The 22,083-nt window shown below is 31.0% G+C and overlaps 1 protein-coding gene across 1 annotated transcript; it reads left to right on the forward strand.

The window, feature by feature from the left end:
- Positions 1-11,081: 11,081 nt before the first annotated feature.
- LOC132618559 (probable glycosyltransferase At3g07620) lies at positions 11,082-18,013 on the forward strand. The gene is made up of 4 exons (XM_060333589.1): positions 11,082-11,288; positions 11,686-11,918; positions 16,200-16,548; positions 17,267-18,013. Exons 1-4 carry the CDS (start codon positions 11,121-11,123, stop codon positions 17,927-17,929), a joined length of 1,413 nt encoding a protein of 470 aa, XP_060189572.1. The 5' UTR covers positions 11,082-11,120; the 3' UTR covers positions 17,930-18,013.
- The last annotated feature ends 4,070 nt before the right edge of the window (positions 18,014-22,083 follow it).

Here is a 22,083-nt window from a genome sequence, read left to right on the forward strand (position 1 = left end):
TTAAGAAAAGCAATAATATGGGGTCTATGTTTTTTGCTGTGTAATAATTTCATTTGCTCCCACTATTGGGTTGATACGCATGTGGCGATGAATCCATCATTATTGATTTAATGAGATACTTTGAAAATTACATGAATATTGTTTGATTTTTTAATATGGGATGCACTTTTTTTTGACATTGTTTATTTTTTTAATACGGGATTCACTTTTTTTTTTATATTGCTTGATTTTGTTAATATGGGGTTCACTTTTTTTTCCCGTGACTTTGGAGATGGTGGGTTTCACTTTTTTTTTTTTTTTTTTAATTTTTAATATTGGTTTGTGTTTAATATAGGGCCCATACTTTTTTTTTCTTTTTTTAATGGACTGACGATGAAAAAGTGAGCCAATCGGCTCTTCTACATAGTAGAAAAATAAAATAAATAAAACTAGATGGCGTATGTCCGTGCTACGCATGGACCCAACACTTTGGATTATATTGTGTATCTACATGTATGTAGTTGCGTACAATTGTAAAGATTTATGTATTGAGTAGTGATAGTATATATATATATTTTATATTGCTAATAAACATATATAAGTTTGCACTATCTATGCATATATATAGATGAACATTAATACATATACACAAAGCTCGTGCTAGCACGGGCCCCGCACAAAAAATAGTACCACACTTTTCTTTTTAGTCAGTCTAAAAAAGAATGATATATTTTTATATTTAGAAATCATTTAACTTGAAACTTCCCCTTTTACCTTTAATGAAATGATTTAAATACACACAAATATCTATGACTTGATTTAGACCACAAGTTTAAAAGATCTTTCATTTCTTTTTTAAACTTTGTGCCTAGTCAAACTATGTCACATAAATTAGAACAGAGAGAGTACCTTTTAGTAATATAATTATGGAATTTTTATTCTAGAAAGTATTATAATTCAATTAGTTGAAAATATCAATAATTTTTTTTACTTAGACCGCTTCTTCCATATATGAATTTCCTGGTTTGGTTCTCCAATTGAAAGATTTGAAATACGCCTTCTCCTACGGAGTTTGATGCCATCATCTCTTTCTACTCAACAACACTGAAAAACGCTTTTATGCGTTAGCATCTGTTGTAATCTTAAATTTTAAGTATAGACCAACTTCATCATTTTAAGAAAATATGTGTATACGTTTCTTGACCATTTATATTTCGTCTTCTTGATGTTATTCCTCATTATTTGTGTGAGACGTATGTGTCTAAAATTAGTGTATTTTTATTTTTACCCAAAGGTATAAGTTTTAAATCTTTTGATTTTATGACTTCTTTAGCGATTTTTGTGTTCAATTTAAATCGTTATTTTTTTCCTGAATTTATGTTCTTTAAATTTTCTCTAAGCGTACCTTTACTATTTTCTGAACTTATTATCATTAATACACCTTCTCCTACCGAGTTTCATGCCATAATCTCTTTCTACTCAATAACACTGAAAAGCGCATTCATGTGTTAGCATCTGTTGTAGTCTTAAATTTTTAAGTATAGACCAACTTCATCATTTTAAGAAAATATGTGTATACGTTTCTTGACCATTTATATTTCGTCTTCTTGATGTTATTCCTCATTATTTGCGTGAGACGTATGTATATAAAATTAGTGCATTTTTATCCTTACCCAAATGTATAAGTTTTAGATCTTTTGGTTTTATAACTTCTTTAGCGTTTTTTGTGTTTAATTTAAATCGTTATTTTTTTTCTCCTGAATTTCTCTTCTTTAAATTTTCTCTAAGCATACCTTTACCATTTTCTGAACTTATTATCATTATTTAAATATTTTTTTTTGCAATTGTCTCGTACTTCTTCACGTGGATCCCACCTTAATATTTTTTTCCCCAATTGTCTTCTAATTCTTCACGTGGACCCCATCTTAATTTTTTTTAAATTATTTTAATTAACTATATTAGAAGAGTGGGTGGTTGACGACCAAACCTGCTCTATATAGTTAAATATTTCAATAATATACAATCCAGCATAAAATATTACATCCACGTAGTTATATTTTTAATTTAAATCTGTATAGCCAACTTTTTTTACAATAGTGTTTATACACACGATATACAACATTATACACTTACTGTAAGTAATGTGTCTATCTTATATAAAAGTGTATAATAATGTATAAAAGGATCATTTTGGGTAATACTAAAAATATGAGTCATTTCGGGTAAATATTTTTTCACCCACAGCACACATGTGGATCCCCACCTTTTTTTTTTTTTTTTACATGAGTAGGAGGTGGACGACGATACCACCTCCAAACTCATGCTTCTAATATAGTAGAAAAATGCTATGTTATGCTTTTTATTGTATTTTGCAATGATTTTTTTTATTTTTATTAATTCTTATATAATCTTTTTCGAAATGTTTTTTTTTAGCCGAAGATCTATCGAAAACAATATTTGTACCTACCTCTCCCAAGGTAGAGATAAGATCTTCTTACGCTCTACTCTCCCCATACCCCACTTTGCGGGAATATACCGGATATATTGTTGTTGTTGGACTATGGTGTGATGTAAAAATCTTTTCTGTGTACCTTATTAGCTTTTCTGAAGACACCGTCAATTTTGTTTCTCTTTCTCTTACTAGAGGAACTAAATTTAATACTTTAAACTAATTAGATGATTTATTTTTAAAAGGAATATTTATTAGACAGAGAAGAACAAAATTTTTAAAAGTAACCCTAAAACTGCCATTTTGTGCAAATTCCAGGTTTTGGGACAAAGTTCACAAATAGCCATTTAAAAGTTTCTATAATTGAAAAATAGTGTCTTTGTGAAGTTTCACATGTAATATTTCAAAAACTTATCCTGATATCTCACATGTAAATTTATAATTACATGACTGAGAAGTGATTAACTCGTAATAGGAGGTTTTGCTTGACTTTTTCTTTTACTTTAGGCTGCCATAGGCTTGTGAAACGAAAGTAAATGGCCCAAACACTCGTTCTTGTGCTGGAAAGGCCTTGTGCGTTGCAGTTCGTAGTATTTGCACAAATGACTCTTTCTGACTAGCTACTTGAAAGCCATTGAGAATTTCTGGCTAGGACTTGGTTGCTATCAAATGAGACGAAATGTCACGCGAATTTAAATTAAAGGAATATTTTCTAATTTGCTCTTGTACTATTCATTTTTTTTTAATATTGTTTTTCGTCGTACTTTGATTCATTTATATCTTTACTAAACAAATCGTTTCATATTTGTCTTTATCATTAGCGGAACTCAAATTTGACATGGGATGGACTTTATTTGTTCAAATTTTTTGAAAAAATGTACAAATCTACCCATCATTTTTTTTTATCATGTTTAAATAATTACCCTTAAGTTGGAGCTTTGTTAGAAGGTCAAAGGCTAAAATGAGACTTCTTTCCTAACAGATAAGGTAATATTAGACCAATAGTTTAATAGAAGGTAAAATTATTCAGTGTTAAATAATATAAGAATAAATTTGACTGTTTTCCCTTCAGTTAATGTAATTAGTAGATACAATGAGACTTTCATAAAAATTATAAAACTCTGAGAAACATTTTGGACCCTTGTAATTTTCCTATTCTTTTGTACATACAAGTAGAGGCTACAATACTCATAGCCACAAGTCAGTTAAGTAACTTCATCGCTGTTTGATGAGAAGTCTTTTGTTTATCAATTTTTCTAGTTTGGGTTGTCAGTCAGACTTCTTGTTTTTTTACAATTGAAGAATGATGTTACTAATGCAATAAAAATGTACTACTCCGTTTACTTTTACTTATCCACGTCCCTTAAAAATTAATAAATGAAGTGTATATTTTACGATAATACCCGTATTAATTGATTTATATTCTAAATAGACTTAAAAAATAATTTGGAAAAGAGCAATTAATGTGAAGGGTAAAACAAGAAAAAAAATTTGTCTTTCTCTTGATATGCTAAAGTGAACAAGTAAAAATAAAAATTTATTTTTAGTATAATAAACAAGTAAAAGTGAACGGAGGGAGTATATAATAGGTTGTGACCCGGAACCTTCAAATTAATACTCCCTCCGTTCATTTTTACTTGTCCACTATGAACTTTGCACGCCCCTTAAAAAATAATATATGAAGTGCATAATTTACCATGATACCCATATTAGTTGGTACATATTTTTATTGATTTTCAAAAATGATTTGAAATGAGTAATTACTACTATGGTAAAACGAGAAAAAAGAAATTGTCTTCTTTTGATAAGCTAAAAGTGACAAGTAAAAGTGAAATTATAATTTTAAAATACTGGACAAGTAAAAGTGAACAGGAGAGTAAAATGGGAAAAGGACAGAAATAGCCATCCGGGTGAAACTATTGACACCAGGTGGCCAAAGGGTCTTAAAAGTCATTTTTTAGCCTTTTCAAATAATTTCATATTCTAGACATTTTTTTCAACAAATTCCAGCATATGTAAATAAACTGTATCATTGTTGTTGTTGTATCACTACTGTATATGTATAGAAAATGTATCATACATGTAGAAATTGTATCATTGTTGTATAGAATATGTATCACAACTGTATGTGTGTAGAAAAAATTCTACCATATGTATAGAAAGTGTATCATTATCGTATAGAATATGTATCCCTAAAGTATATGTTAGAAAATATATAATTAAAGTATACTTACTAATTATACACATATTATACATGTTTTAGGATATTTTTTGAAGGCTCAGTATGAATTTTTTTCGTCGATCTTTAGTGCGGACTTTAGTCGCCACAAACAGTCCTGTTCTTTTTGTGGCGAACTTTTAGTGATGACCTTACACTCTTTTGTGGCGACTTTAAGCCTGACTTTTTTTTGATAGTGAATGAGCTGCTGGGCTAGCGCTTGGCATTAATTTGGACTGAACGACCAACTCGGGTCATTTGCTTAAAGGGAAAATGACCTAATAATACCACTTAAGACACTATATTACAAAACATAAGGATACTTTTTCTTATTTACAAAACATAACAACTTAATTACAAATCATACCAGATGTGAAAAAATTAAAAGCCCACCATTCCCTTCCCCTTTTTCCCAGCCGCCCACCCTTCCCTTCCCCTTTTCCTAGCCGCCCACCCTTCCCTTCCCCTTTTCCTAGTTGGCCACCTTCCCTTCCCCTTCTCCCCGTTCAACTCAACCTCTGCTTCAAATGTGTTGTGTTGATGGGGTTCATGGGTGTTTTGGGGACGTGTTTCACGGTTGTTACGGGGATGGAGATGTGGTGTAGAAATAGAGGAAAAAGGGCCGTCCTACTGTGGAAAACGGTGACAGTGACGGCAGCGTTCACTGGCTGGACGAAACTCCTTTGTCGTAGAACTTCCGCCGGCGACAACCCATGATTCTAACTATTTCACGATTAATATATGAGACTCTACCAAGTAAATTTGGATGCCTCGGAATTCTACAATAATTCGTTTACTTTTATTTGGTGAAAGCATACATCACATGAACACTGCAAAGAGTCACTGCTAGTTGTAAAATTCGCCTCTGATGTCTCTATTAACAACTTTGCAAGAAAAGAAAAAGTGCAAGCACAATATGAATCTTCAATAATAGATACCAGTAAAAGCAAAATCCTACAATGAAATTGCTTCAACATAGCACGATCTCAAGATGCTTGCAATTAAAGAGGAGCAGAAACAAAAAGGCAATCACCAAAAACTTTATTTGTGGGAAACTAAGAATTATAACAGGTGATTGTCCAGCTATGTTAGAACCATGACAAAGAAAATCACAAAGATTAGGGAATATAGTTTTCAACTGGTGTCCAAATGTCGGAAGTGGCATCAATAGAGTTTATTGTATGAAAATTGTATATAATTTGTTGTAGTATTAAATTTCATCCAAATTTCAAAGAGAAATTCAAATTTGTATTAAAGTTGTATGAAAGTTGTATAAAATATTGTTGTATTAAATTTCCGAAAACCTAACATGAAGTTTATACAATTATATACATATTTCATGCCGTTTTTATACCATTTCCATACACGAAACATGTGAGAATTCTAAGCCTTGAGCGAGATATACATATTTCATACACAAAATTTTGAGTGAATTTTTTAAGCCTTGAGTGAGATATACATATTTCATACAATTTTCATTCACAAAATATTAAAAGAAAATTTTAAATATTGAGCGAGATATATACATTTCATACAGTTTTCATACATCTTGAGCGAAAATTTTCTTATACATTCTGTAAAAAATCTATCATTATGTTTTGTAAACTGAAAAGTATCGTCATATTTTGTAAATATACCTATTCTTAGATATATATGCGTCATTCTCCCTTGCTTAAAATGAGGCCTATTTTTGTCCCTGTGGTCACATCAAAGTACTTTTCTCTAAAGTTAAATACAGTGTATAATATTTTGGATTTGCTGCTGAAACTTTTGTGTTACTCTACAACACACAAGTTTTAATTTGGAACAGAGAACATATCAAATGTTGTTGTATTAATTGTTCCTGCTTAGAACATTTGGGGGTGCACGAAGAACAACGTGCTCTTTCTAATTAAGATTTTTTTTGCTTGGACGGTGAGATTCTTACATTAATTGGCTCTGAACCAATAATTTAATATATGCATTTTTTCTCTTGCTTCTTTCCGTTGGGTTTAATGGATAGGTTGAATGGGAAACGGAGGGAAAAGAAATGGAGGAAAAATGAATTGTTCCCTCTTGCTTTATGAAATAAGCATTTGTCCCTCATAGGTGGTGGAAAGAAAAGTTCTCCCACTTAAAACTAAAAGCACTCTTTGTTGTTGCTAAAGGGTCAAGAAGAGGGTCTCCCCTTGCGCCATCGTCGTCGCGCGGCTCTAGCTCAGCTTTGGATTTGGTTGATTGATAATCCTTTTAGACCAAATTTCCTTTAATTTTAATTTAATTAATTATTATCTATTTAGTTAATTAATTAAGTGACCCGGATCGGCGTGTTTGACCCGCGAAAACGAATTTATTCTGAAAGGTTGCAACCCTTTCCACATTCAACCTCGGGTACTTGAGGGGAATAATTTCCTTAAGGACACACACTATTTCTGATTATTTTTCCAGATTCTGTTTTACATTGGTTTATACTTTCTGATTTTATAAAGTTACTGATTTCTGAAAATTTTGCTAAGTTACTGTTTCGTAATACAGATTAATAACACTTTCATCAGCCAAAAAACTGGGGAAGAAAAAATTAACTGATGAAAATAAAAAATCCAAGCTTTAGACAATCATTGATTCTTAAGAAAATGCCAAAATTTCCTCTCGATTATTAAAATGAAACAACTATATTCTTCGTTTGACTTTGGTCTCAGAAAAATTAGTCGCCGTTAATTCATTAACCCAATTATGCCCCTCAAAACTATAGTTCTGATTCTAAAAAGGATTATAATTTCTGTTTGATTTTGGACTAAAAAAATTCATCACTATTAGCCAACTGTGAGGATAAAATTCATACCTTGGCAGACTTTTCATTTTCAAACGATACAAGGTCTAAGGAATTTTAATGTGAGGCTAAAAATTACAGTCCTATTTGATAGGTTATTTAATTTCTCTTAACAATCTCTTTTTTTTTCTTCTGGGAAAACAAAAGATAAAGACAACCAATCTACAAGAAAACCTTGGAACCATCACCTGCAGCCTTCCTCTCCACTTCTTCAATCAAATATAAGGAAAACAGAACTAATAGTTATTCACAATCACAGTTGTTTTACTTATTTAGGTATTAATGACTTTGACGTAAAACAGAATCTACTCCTTGTTTAAAGTTTTAGACAACTTTAGGCACATTAACCATTTGATATAATAAATTTCATAGCCTCTTCATTACCAATTAATGTTATCACCATAAGAGGACAAATCAATATACAACTACTCATTATATACCCATAATACTCAAAGAGATCATCGGCTCAATTTCGCAGACTCAATATATATTATAAAGCTAGATATAGACAAGATGATGTGACACCTCTCTATGACCACCATTCTTATTTATCTTTTTTTCTCCTTTTTTTTGACCTTTTTCCTAATTATAAAATGTCAAAAAGTCTATGTTTTTCATTTCTTTTCCACTTCCCATATTTAAAGTATTTACAGGAATTAATTACTTAGTAGTTATTGTGCATTATAGTGGAGAATTGAAAAGCATATCAACTTTCAATTGCTAATCGTGCTTCTTTCTCCTCATCAAAGTGACGGTTATCTTGCCATTAGTACACTGTTAAATTTTTGTTTTTGGGTAATAAATTAATATAATGTCCACCCATTATTAATGAAAGAACGGTAATGGTTGTGACCAACGGTTACAACCTTCTTATGTTCCCTATTTACGGAATGCTACAACTTTTCATATTCCACTTTAATGGAGGTAATAATCTCATTATTACATTCTCATTCTTATTTGAGTCATTTAGATAAAAAAACATATATATCTACTCATCTAAAGGTGTCGTTCGACATTACATGACTAGCAGTCCATGAAAATTTCAACAATATCGAGTACCAAACAGAATACCATAGTGAATAATCCGAACAACAATAGTAAGGATAAAAACGAAGAAGTGAAAGATGTAGATCTATATGGATAAACTGAAAGTTCTACAGCCGAAGAACAAGTGAAGATATACAATAGATATCTCTTTCTTTTTGTTGGAGATTCTGTTCGAATTAACGAGTTTATGGTAATTTTATTTATTTGATTATTAATTTGTGAGAATATTATTTATCTATTAGTTTGATGAGGCAGTAGTTGGCTAGCTTTGAAGTCTAGCAGACATGGATATTACGTTCCAAGCTTTTAAGGTTAACTTTTATTTAGTTTTGCATTTTTTCGTTCTATGTTACATTAAGTTCTTTTTTTTTATTCTAAAAAAAAAAAATTGCCTATGAGATTTAACCATCTTCATATTCTCCAATTACCAGCTCTATTCAACTTCCCCTCACTATTTAACTATGATACATTCATTTGTAACTTCCCCTCGCTATTTAACTATAATACATGCATTTTTGTGCGATTTTGGTATTGTGGATAATTGAATTGTTCTTTCTTTAAATGTCTTCCCAATTTAGGATGATTTGGAAGCTACTTTCAACGTGTATTGGTTGATTAAAAGGTACGTTGGATTGACAATTGTTGTAATTGAGAAATGGTACTATAGAGTTACATTGAAAAGTGTTGATGGATCTTTAAAGATATATTGACAGAATAATTATTTTCGGACTACCTGAATATTTCATTGCATATATTGTCTTCTTTCTGGACTAAACCTTTTAAGTTTCATCAAATATTCCTTTTTCTTATGTGACTATTACCTTCATTTTAGATTTAGCTTTGCTTTTGTGTATATGTGAATATTTTCTTCAAATTTCGTTTTCCTATTCAGCTATGCAGATATTTTGTAACTACTCCTCACATCGTTCGATATATTCTTTTATAGATATGTTTGTGATACTCTCAACCGTGAAAACTAAACTGTTGACATTCCAAATTCTCCAAGTCTTGCTAATCCTACGATAATTGTATAGATAGATGACTTTTTTTTCTTCTGTGCATATGATAATCTTTCTTAATAACCTTGTTTCATTTAAATAACTTCATATAGTTTTGAAATTCTCATTTATTTGGTTTAACGTTTGAAAATAGCAACGTATATTGTATAATTATATGGTGTTATAGTATATCAAACGAAAGTTGATGAGCAATAAAAAGGACTATATATTGTATATTTATCTAAGATTATATTAGATCAAAATTCATTTAGATGAAGTTATGCACTGCAAGACAGGGAAGAAGAGTAAATTTAGTGATAGTTGTACAAAGTGTGAGTAAACTAAATTGTCTTTTAGAATTTAAGATTTCGATATTATAATATTCCGTTGAATGAGTTGTATATAAATTTGAAATTCTTATATGAAGAGATTATTTAGCCGAATATGTCGAACTTTAAATTCATGGAAAAATATCTTTTCATTCATCTTAATGTCACTAAGAATAAATAAAAACAACACAACAAAAGAGGACGTGACAAAGAAAAAGAACATGAAAGTTGCTAGGAAATTAGAGCAACACAAGAGTTCTTGACAAGAAGAATTACATGAATAGAATATAACATTGATAGAAGAAAAAAGATTGATTTTTAGTTAATTTTTTTAATTTTATTTAATAACCACGCGAAGCGCGGTATGTGTCCTAGTTTAAGGATATATTTGGTCATTTTTCGCTTATTAACCAGTTAATTAGGTCAATTTGGGGCTCCAATTAATTTAAGAGCATATTTGGACCAACCGTTGAAGGGTAAGGGTACTATATATGTGAGCTAAACTATTAATTGAGGACATATCTGCTCAATTTCAAATAATTTAATTCATATTTGGACCTTTTCCATTTTTTTAAATAGTATAAGCAAATTTAAATAAGGGAGACTTTAATTACCTTAGCTTGATATATGGGGAGGGATGCATGAGAAGTGCTGCAAATTAAACCATACTTAGCTAGAAAGCTCCTAATAACACGCTGACCACCTGGGGTTTCCTCCATCTCAATGTAATCATCAATATATGGATCACTACCATTTATCAACAGTTTTTCCATAATTCACACATGTACTGATGATGAACAAAGAGAGACGAGAGAGTGTAGTGAAATAAATCCAGGCGTTGGGTTTTATATTGAAGACGATAGTGTTCTAATTTGAATCCAAAATCCTTATGTGCTATGATATCACATTAGAGACAGATTATATATTTAATTACTTAATTATATTATGACTCATAGAAGTTAAATTGCTATCTTTCTTTGTGTTTTGCGTTTTAAGAAAGCGTTTTTACGTTCCTCGATATATCTAGTCCTACTGGAGTATTTAATGACTACATTAGTTTTCCAGATTATTCATATTCATAAAATAAAGGAGATCACTTGACCAGTTGACCTTAGCTTCTCTTGGGAGGGACGAAATTAAAAATGAAAGCCATAATTAAAAGGGGTCCTAATAACACGCTGACCACCTAGGTTTCCTCCATATATAACACTATTACAATATATCACCATTTCTTAACAGTCTTTCGCATAGACTAGCTGTACGTACTCAACAAAATAAAGTAAAGAGAGAGATGAGAGAATTTTGTTCATGCGTTAATTTTCTTGCTTTTTCTTTCATAGCTTTCTTGGCTCTCACAAATCAAGACGATGTTGCTTTATCATGGTCATGGACCCCTTCTTCTCTCCGAGTTGTTGCTTCCCTTCCTAACCCTAAAACAGCTCTCTACCCAACTTTCAATGTAACAACAGCAATTATTTCTCCTCATTCTTTTTTAATTATAGTGTACTATATCTATATTTTGTTTGTTGTACTCTTGCTATGTGATTTAGTGTTTTAACAACTTCTAATTAATCTTCCCCTTTTATTTAATATATTGTCGTTACTTCTGTTGTCTTCTTTTAAATCTGTTTTGATATGCGTTACTTGAGCCGAGGGTTTTTCCAAAACAGCCTCTCTACCCCCACGAAGTAGGGGTAAGGTCTGCGTACACTCTATCTTCCCCAGACCCCACTTGTGGAATTACACTTGCTATGTTACGTTGTTGTTGTTGTTGTAACAACTTCTAATTAATGAGTGTGAACGCTTTTTCTTTGGTGAAATATGAGTGAGAACGTTCTTTCTTTGGTGAAATATAGAATGCAAAAATGGATAGAGCAGTGAAGAATCTGAAAAAGGACTTGAAAACAGAAACAAAGTTGAGAAGAGGGAAGAAGAAAGATGAGAATATGGAGAAGATAGAAGCAGGTCTTACAAAAGCCAGGTCTTTAATAAGAGAAACAATTCTCAATGGTAGCAATGAGTCCCCATATGAAGATGCAGATTATGTTCCTCAAGGAGATGTTTACAGAAATGCTCATGCCTTTCACAGGTACGTAGGTATATGTAATGAATATAATCTACTACTCCTCAGTTTTACTATGTTTTTATAGTTTGACTTGAAACTTGTAGTATTAAATATATCATAATGTATATATATTATATGACTATAAAAGCTTTTTAGTAAGGAAATATTGGAATGCACCATTCTTTTGGAGCGGGCTAATTAAGGATGTTTTTTCGAAGGGGTAAGAAACGTTGACAATATCCAAAAATGAAATTTGAACACCAAGCAATAAATTTTTTGGATTTCGGGAAGTTTTCCAAAACTGTATCCAAACTTGTGAAGACTTAAGTTAGAGAGTATACATCGACAAATTTAAATAATCTTTTCTATGCTATCAGTGCGATTTAATTAATTAGAATAAGTGACTCACCTTAGTCTAGGTTACCAGATGTTTAACTGTAACTAATATTAGATCTTCATTTATTCACTTTTATTTGTCAACAATGAATTTTGTACTCCCTTTATATTTTATCATAACACTCATATTAAATGGTGTATGATCTCAATGTACTTGGGAAATAATTTGAGGAATGATGTAGTTAACGTTAAAGGTAAAAAATGGAAAAAATATTTTTTTTCTTGATATATAGTTGACAAATAAAAATGAAAAATATGTTTTAACGATAGTTAAGAAGTAAAAGTGAACAAAGGGAATAACTCGATAGTTTTTTTTTTTGTTTGGTATAAAGCATACAAGTAAATAGATAGAAAAGTTATAGTATAAACAAATGATTAAAATAAATCGAGAAAGAAACAGACGAAACTACAGATTTCATGGAAAGGTCTTGCATAAAACGAATATTACGAAACAAATTGAAAGTTCAATGCAGTTTTTAAGTTAAACTATTGGCGGTCTTCCCCGAGAACTTTTTGACTAATTCATGTCTCTTCTAACCCTGCAAATAACACGTAAATTAAATGAATTGAGCATGATAAATGAAAACCCCTTGTAAAGTTGTTACGCTAGATAATTGTGCAGAATTAACATAGGAAGTCAGAAACTTATTCTTAACGATGTAAGTGGCAATTTATTTCCGTTAAGTACTACCTCCCAAAATCTTATTAATTCATTCCTTGTATGTATTTTAAATATTGAAGGATAAGTCCTCTACCAAAAAAATAAAAAGATTCTCTCTCTCTCTCTCCCTGCTTTCTTCTGTAGTAAAGTATTATCTTTTCTGGAAATTTTTCCAAAAATATGACTTATTTTCAAGTAAAAAAGTTACAATGCTCATAAGAGAGTTGAATACCTTTTCCTGAAAAAATATTTATTAAATATTGATAAAAATATAACTAGTCAAATATTGTTTTTCTGAAACTTTTCAGTACTAAAGATTGATAATTATAAGTGCGTTGATTGGAGCTGTGATATAAGTTGTGTTGAGATAGTTGTAGAAGAAAATGTCTTCTACCGGAAATCATTTCCAATGGTACCAAACAAACATCAGACAATGACTTATAGTTTTTAGAAAACATTTCCCATTATACTGAACACACACTCTGTTGTCGAACTCGTGTTACGGAAATCTAGAGTACTTGGTTTTAGAGCTCCTATTGGGAAAGGACAGGCATGGTTAAATCTAATGCACCTCCGTCTCAAAATAAGTGTCGATTAATTAGCTCATTTCATGTCATTAAGAAAAACAATAAACACAAGTAGGGGTGTATATGGCTCGGGTTGGTTTGAATTTTTCAAATACCAAATCAAATTAATTGTATCGGGTTTTAAAAACTATAAACCAAACCAACATAAATCGGGTTTTTTGACCTCGGGTTTTCTCAATTTTTTTGATTTTCTCTGATTTTTTTCGGAAAAATCTTCATATAAAACATATAACTTTTACTTTAAACATTTATTTAGTGATCGTAAGATACAACTATATAATTAAGGTGTCTCTTAAGAAAAAAATACAAACATGAGATGAGTGATGACATTACAATAAAATATTTAACAAAAAAGATAATGAAATTGCATAAAATAAATATTACTAATTAATAAGTCATAATGAAAATGATATAATCTAAAAATACTAAGTCGAGCTATAATAATGGCTAATAAGTATTAATTACATGACAAAAATAAAATATAATTAAGTTATGTATTTTCACTGTCTAAATCAATGTAAAACTAAATAATAGATATATAACATTATTGTCATTCCTGGTGGTAAAATTGAATTTCTTTTGTTAGCATTAACATTGATTTGATTTTAGTTTGAACTTTATTTGAATTGCTAACATTTATGGGCTATAAAACTTATTGGATCATTCAAAATTTTAAGTCCAAGCTTGAAATAACATATAAAAGGCAAAAACTATGAAAAGTTTAATAAATATTTATAGATTGCATTACAAATAAAATATATTTTTAAAAATTGTGTATATGTATTGTCGGGTTAGTTTGGTTCGGTTTGACTTTTTTTTAAGTTAAAACCAAACCAAACCAATTATGATCGGTTTTTTTTTTTCCAATACCAAACCAAGTCAAACCAAACCACTAGTCGGTTTTTTTTCTCGATTTGACTCGGATTATCGATTTGATGCGGTTTGTCGATTTTCTTTGTACAGCCCTAAACACAAGTTATAGTTTACTTTGTAGATGTTTCTTGAATATTGAACACTATTAAGAAAAGTAGTTCTTTAATATAAGGCATAGTTGAAAACAATGTACTATTTTTTGGCCTGAATTCTTAAAACAACACTTATTTTGAGATAATTTTTTTTCTTCTAAAAAGACACTTATTTTAAAACGGAGGGAGTACTATTAAAACTATGCTGATTTCAAACAGTTGAGTGCCCCTTTGACCTCTCATCCACTTTAATTGATGAAGATTTTGGAAAACAGTGGTGACATTTACAACCAAAAAAAAAAAGATAATGGTCAAAAACACACCTCAAGTATAACTTTTTTTCGAGTTTTCAACCTGAATTATCAAGTGTGAGAGTTTCCTACCTAAACTATCACCAACTAATTTGCAAAACACACCTCAACTAGTTGGTGATAGTTCAGGTAGGAAAAGTGAATAACTGATAGTTGAGGTGTGTTTTGCAAACTAGTTGGTGATAGTTGAAAAAGTGAACAACTGATAGTGTGGTGTATTTTTTACCCTTAATTAACTCATAAAAAAACTAGATGATGAATTGATTAAATATGCCAAAAACTAGGTTTTTGTCTAAGTATCTCCGATTAGAGAGCTCGAAGCTAGATTTATTTTTGGTACTTCTAAAAAAAAAATCAATTAGTATGAAATTTACATCAGATTGATTAGCTTGAGCCTTAACGTGGGATCTAAACTTAAGAATTCATATTTATTTCTACAATCGATCTCGTTACTTCCGCAATTACCATGCTCTGTGTATAAACATAAGAGAAGAATGGTGTTAAATTAGTGTATTCAACTTTAACATTTATAGTAGCATAAATGTCAAACGTATGAGTGACTCAAGAGTCAATCTTTAAATATTCGTATGACTATAAACCGTTACATGAACCACCCTTTTACCTGGTTCTCTTTTACTATTTATGGCTGCATTCCATCGGAAGTTAAATTTAAAAGAAACAAGAAAAAGAAAGAAAATCCTATTTTTCTAAATTAGTGTTGGTGCCTGAATTACGTTATTTTATATGATTGTTTGAGATTATTCCATTAAAATTTACTAGGCTTCCCTCTGATTAGTTTGGTTCAGAAGTTTAGTTTTGCTCATTTTAGATGGACTCATGATAGAAGACTAGATTTTAGTTGGACAAGCCATACATTTGTTGGGCATGGGCCCATCAAAGGGGCCTATCTTAGCTTGAGTGTCCAACTATTTGGCTCGAACACATTTTTAGTTGGGCTTTTTCATTTTTGGCACGTCAGCCAATTTGTTTTTCTAACCCTCCCCTAGGGACTCCCCCTTTTGCTCCCTTGATGACTTGAACCCACAACCTTCGGATTGGACGTGGAGGGTATTTACCATCTGAGGAATCCCCTCCTGTCTCGGCCAAAATTAATTACGGACGTTAGCCAAAATAGAAGAAAAACATATACAGTGATCATATGTATATTTATGTATACGATATTTATATTATATGTATAAATGTAGTACATCCTTAATAGAATATTTATACTATATGTATACTATGTATAATATTATACAATATTTATATTATATGTATACAATATACATTTACACTAGTGAAATTAGCGTCACATAGTACGTAGGGAGTATATATGTCCATCACTAGTGCTTACTCAAGTTCTAGCTTCTTCCCAAATGATGCAGGAGTTACTTGCTAATGGAGAAACTATTCAAAGTTTATGTATATGAAGAAGGAGAACCCCCTTTATTTCACTACGGCCCTTGCAAGAATATATACTCAATGGAAGGGATGTTCATTAACCTAATGGAAACAAACACCCATTTTCGGACTCTTAATCCTGACAATGCTCATGTCTATTTCCTTCCTTTTAGTGTTGTTATGATCATTGAACACCTTTTTGATCCAATCATTTGTGATAAGGCCGTGTTGGAACGCATAGTTCGTGATTATGTTCATACTGTGTCGACAAAATACCCCTATTGGAATAGAAGTCTTGGAGCTGATCATTTTATGCTTTCATGCCATGATTGGGTAAGTACCCTCTTGAAATTGATTTCATCCGTTTTAATATATGTCTTAATTATCTTTTTAGTCAGTTTTAAAAAAATCATATTTCTATGTGAAATAAGTTTCTAATAGGTATTCAGATTTCCGATTACCCTTGATGAATATCGCTTATAGCTAGGAATCACATGTCATGTTTTAAAAAAATGGTATTTTTTTGTAAGTTTAAGAATGTGAGGTGGCTTCAGGTAAGCTTATAAGTTCGTCTAACTGGCTTGTAAATATCTTTTAGTTATTTACGCATTTGGTAAACACCTAAATACTTATAAGAAAAAAATCAGCAAAAAGTCATTAGTCGGATTCCTCTAATTTATAATTTTTTTAGCTTATCAGCGCTTTTGGTTTGACTAAGAGTTTTACCATTTTATCCTTAGTATTTTTTAGATTATCAACACTATTTTACCAAACACATTAACTACTTATTACCAATTTCAATATTTTTGTCCAAACACATACGGCTCATTATAAATCCGCTTCAACACTAAGTGCTTGTCAACTACTCCAGTATTTACAATCAGCTAACCAAACATATGGTATATATTCAAAAATCTTCTTTTCACTTTTAAATCCGTGTCCAATTAAATTGAGACACATAAAATAAAACGGAGGGACTACCTCTTTTATACTTGGTATGATGAGACGTTATATTAAATTTCTTAGTTAACGTAGTTTTATACATTTGCAGGGGCCTCGAGCTACATGGTACATCCATCAAATGTATTTCACTTCCATACGAGTGTTATGCAATGCCAATACATCTGAGTTCTTCAATCCAAGAAAAGACGTACCACTTCCAGAAATTAATCTCCTTACTGGAAACATTACTGGACTTATTTCAGCATTGCCAAAATCAAACAAGACAATACTAGGATTCTTCGCAGGACGTTCGCACGGTCGAATTCGTCCTATACTTTTTCAACTCTGGGAAGAAAAAGATGAAGATATAAGAGTATATAGCAAAATTCCAGAACAATTATCTTATGTTGAAATGATGAAGAGAAGCAAATTTTGCCTATGTCCTAGTGGTTATGAAGTGGCAAGTCCAAGAATTGTGGAGGCAATTTATGCAGAGTGTGTTCCAGTTTTGATTTCACAAAATTATGTGTTGCCTTTTAGTGATGTGCTTGATTGGGACAAATTTTCAGTTCAAGTTTCAGTGAGTGAATTGCCAAAATTGAAAGATATTTTACTAGGAATTTCTGAGGAAAGATATGGAAAGTTGCTAGAGGGAGTGAGTCAAGTACAGAGGCACTTTGTGGTAAATGATCCACCGAAGAGATATGATGTGTTCCACATGATTATTCACTCTATATGGTTGAGGAGATTGAATGTCAGAATACATGGTTAGGTTATTGAGTTTCCAAATCATGGTGCCTTTGAAATGGAACACTACAATCAGAATTTTAGTTAGAAGCAATGGAAAGTTACATATTTGGCAACTCGACAAAAATAATTACATCTGCTAGCCATATATACAAAAAAGAGTATTAATTATGTATACTATATGTATATACATTAAAAAAAAATATACATCTAAAGGCTATATTTTAGTGGACGGCTAAACAGTATAAAAATAAACAAAAAGTAACTCAATTTCAATATGAAGCTCAATGTGCAGAGAGGTTCTTCCTCCCCCCCCCCCCCCCCCCCTTGCTGGCGGGGGTTAGGCTGTGCCCAACCTGGTATATATATCAACTAGTGTATGTTCGCACGGTCGAGAAGAAAAGTTGCACATTAAAGTCATAAATTTTTAAAACTCAATCTTTACCAATCACATATCTTTTTACAACTATGATTTTTTTCATGGTTCTTTAATTTCCTATACATAATTGTTTTTTGGATAGAGATTACATGTTAAATTTGAGAACACATATAAATCAGTATAGATGCCCGGATAAGGAAAAAAGGAAACAAAAAGAATTATGAAAAAAAGAGAAAAACTGGCGCATTCTCCATTTCAATTTCTTTAACTCGGTACGAAGTCTAAGAAAAAATGAATCCTTTTAAAACTTGTGATCTAAATATGCTTATATTATATATGTGACTATAAGACTTTTAAAAATTTGTGATCTTAAAAATATAATATTTGTGTGATCATAAAAGTTTCTCATTAAGAGTAGAACGAATTAAAACGAAAATAGTGCCGAATAAATTGAAACAAAGAGAATAAATAATATCCAGTTATCTAATTCTGGCGGTCCCTGCTTTTTCTTCTTCCTCTAATGCCTTTTTCTAGTGTTATGAATTGAGACACTTGTGCTTTGATAAGGTTAACATTATTTTCATTTTTTTTCAAATAAAACTTACAAAAAAAAGTAATACAAAGTAAAAGGAAAGGAAACAAAAAATAAATAGACTGAGAAAATAAATGAAAAGAAGAGAGCGTGCGACGAAATTGTCTTACAAACTCTCTGGTTGTTGAGAAGCTATGTGTATTTGTTTATGAGAACCGGGAAGGCGGAAATGTTTGAAACTCATATATGTAAATAACACAAATACATCAGATGAGTATGTTTCAAGCAATCATAAGTAGACTAATATAATCTCTTAAGATGATTTGTTTCAAATCATATCGTTCAATTATTTAATTAAATTGTTGAAGTATATGAATAATTAAAATGTTCCATAACATCGGAATTATTTAGTTATTTTCAAATATTTGTATCTAAATGGCACAATCCATAACACAAAGAGAAAATATCAAATATCAATAACACAAAAACTTACAAAACCTATGTAAACTCAATTGTAATATATGGTGACAAAATAGTTTCCACTACAACGTCTAGGAGCAAAGATAGTTGATCATCATTCGGCAACATCAAACGTACATCAAAAACATTTCTTTGAATGAGACAATAGCATTTCAACCATTTCTTGCACCTACAGAATCAGAAAATTATCAACTAAATGGAGTAAATTAAATTTAAAAAATCTAAAGTTACTAAGAAAGTAGCAGAAAATAAAGGCATTGTATTAGCTTAGAAGTAGAAGCATGTGCTGAATGATAGGCATATCTATATGGTAGCCTTCAAGCTTAATGATAAAAACTCCTTCATAACCTGCAAATACGTGATGGACTCCTTTAATTTCTTATTAATTGAAACAAATATGTTTCAACTTCTACATTAAATTCCAACAATGAATAACCAACGGTTGCAGAGGGGAATGTAACATATCATGGGTGATTCAACATAATTAAGAGAATTAATTTGTGACTTTTGAGTTTCTTTTTAATATAACATATAAATGGTTAAAAAAATTAAAAAAAAAGTCGAAAAAAGGAGAAAAAAGATAAATGTGAATGGTGGCCTCAGAGAGGTGTTACATCACCTTGTCTATGCCTAACTTTATATTATATATAGATGTGCAGACATCATTGTGTGTAAATTGATTTGATTTGGTAAACTTTATGCTTTAACATCATCAGTTTCCATATTAAGTTACTAATGTTTCACAAAAGAAAAGAAAATAAACTGAGAAATACAGATGTTTTGCGTTGAATAATTGAATAGCAGGATAAGTAAAAGATCATCAAAGCATTGAAGGTGTCAAACATTAATTGCAGATTCATGTGCGTTGCATGCGGTGACGGACCTCTAATCTCCAATCTCGGGGCATAGTTTGGAACTCGTCTCCTTCTAATATATTCACCACATTCTAGTCTTCTACTTCTAAGGAGCCGTTTGGACATGGTTTGAAATCATGATTTGAAACCATGAGACCAAACTATGATTTGAAACCATGTTTGAACATGCAATTTGGATTTCTTAAGTTGTATTTTTTTTATAGACATAAAAACCCCACAAGTTGTGAAAACGATCAAAATATTCTCAATTCTTAGACAATCTTATCAAATGAGCAAGTCATAGTTCATCACAAAATTAATACGCTACTAGAAAGCCTTTCTAAAAAATACAACATCAATTGATCAAACTTTAGTTCAATAAAAAAGAACATTTAACATGAATAGTAATGTAACTACTCTTTAATATAATCCTCCCACATGGTAGACATAAATAAAGGTTGGTAAATGGTTGGTGAGAGTCCAACTTATGGGTCTTTTACAAAATATAAACTTATAGGTCAAGTTTTATATTTAAAATTTTTAAAACCATAGTTTGAAACCCCAAATCACGCCTTTTTGGATGATTTGGGATTTGAAACCATGGTTTGTAACCATGAGATGAAATGCATGTCCAAACGCTAATTTCATCTCATGGTTTCAAATCACATGTCCAAACGCCTACTAAGGCCCCTTTTGGACATGGTTTGAAACCATGGTTTGATGGTTCAAACCATGTTTGGACATGCAATATGAAAATTTTAAGTTGTATTTTCTCTTATAGACATAAAAACCCCACAAATTGTGAAAACTATCAAAACATTCTAAATTCTTATACAATCTTACCAAATGAGCAAGTCACAGTTCATAACAAAATTAGTACACTACTAGAAGGCCTTTCTAAAAAATACAACATCAATTAATTAAACTTTAGTTTAATAAAAACGAAAATTTAAAATGAATAGTAATGTAAAAACTCTTTAATATAATCCTCCCACATAAATTAAAGGTTGGTAGACATAAATAAAGGTTGGTGGAAGTTAATGAGATTGGTAAATGATTGATGGGGTAATTGTTAAAAATATCTACCAACTTATGGGTCTTTTTTTACAAAATATAAACTTATGGGTTAAATTTTATATTTAAAAAAGTTGAAACCATGGTTTCAAACCCCAAATCATGCCTTTTTGGATGATTTGGGGTTTGAAACCATGAGTGAAAATGCATGTCCAAACGCTGGTTTGGGGTCATGGTTTCAAACCATGATTTGAAAACGCATGGCCAAACACTTACTAAGAAAACTATTTTAGGAGCCTTACGGGTTTCTCTTTAGTGGAAGAGGATATGCGGCAACCACGACTTTCGTTACCGATCATCGGAAATTTTCACGTCTCCATTTCCATAGCTTAAAGAGTACAAAGAATAAAGCATAACCTAGACGGTTTATAATTTATTTTTTTATAGTGCGCGTCTTCTAACACCCATAGTGATATACTTAAATAAACAATGTTAGAGTTAAAAGTTGAACTAACTAACGGACAGTCTAATTCACTAACACTCCTTATATATATACTAGGCCCAAAAACTGTTTTTTTCAACATTAAACATCTAACGATAAATAATCATACATTACTAATTCTTATAATATATACAATTTTCTATATTATTAATGCCTTCATCACTTTGTTCCTAAGCCAAACTACACTAAGTGTAAGTCCTAATTACACTTAAAAACCTCCATACCTTTATCTGCTTTCTCCATAATTCTACCCTCACCACCAAACCCCCACCCCCCCGCCAAAAAAAAAAAAAAGGAACAAAGTAAACTGAACTCTAGAAGAAAGACATGAATTGGTGGTGAATTTTCCGTCGTGGATTGGGTGGCTCTCATGTTACTATTTTCGTTTCTTATCCCATCCTTATCTCCTGTTTGTACT

This window comes from Lycium barbarum, chromosome 11 (genome assembly GCF_019175385.1).
Source record: "Lycium barbarum isolate Lr01 chromosome 11, ASM1917538v2, whole genome shotgun sequence".
Lineage (NCBI taxonomy): Eukaryota > Viridiplantae > Streptophyta > Magnoliopsida > Solanales > Solanaceae > Lycium > Lycium barbarum.

What these genes read in the sequence shown, in the direction of transcription:
- LOC132618559 (XM_060333589.1), top strand. Translation starts at nt 11,121, where the DNA reads ATGAGAGAATTTTGTTCATGCGTTAATTTTCTTGCTTTTTCTTTCATA. An exon ending in CTCTCTACCCAACTTTCAAT is followed by an intron (nt 11,289 to 11,685) that starts GTAACAACAGCA and finishes GGTGAAATATAG; the next exon opens with AATGCAAAAATGGATAGAGC. An exon ending in TGCTTTCATGCCATGATTGG is followed by an intron (nt 16,549 to 17,266) that starts GTAAGTACCCTC and finishes ATACATTTGCAG; the next exon opens with GGGCCTCGAGCTACATGGTA.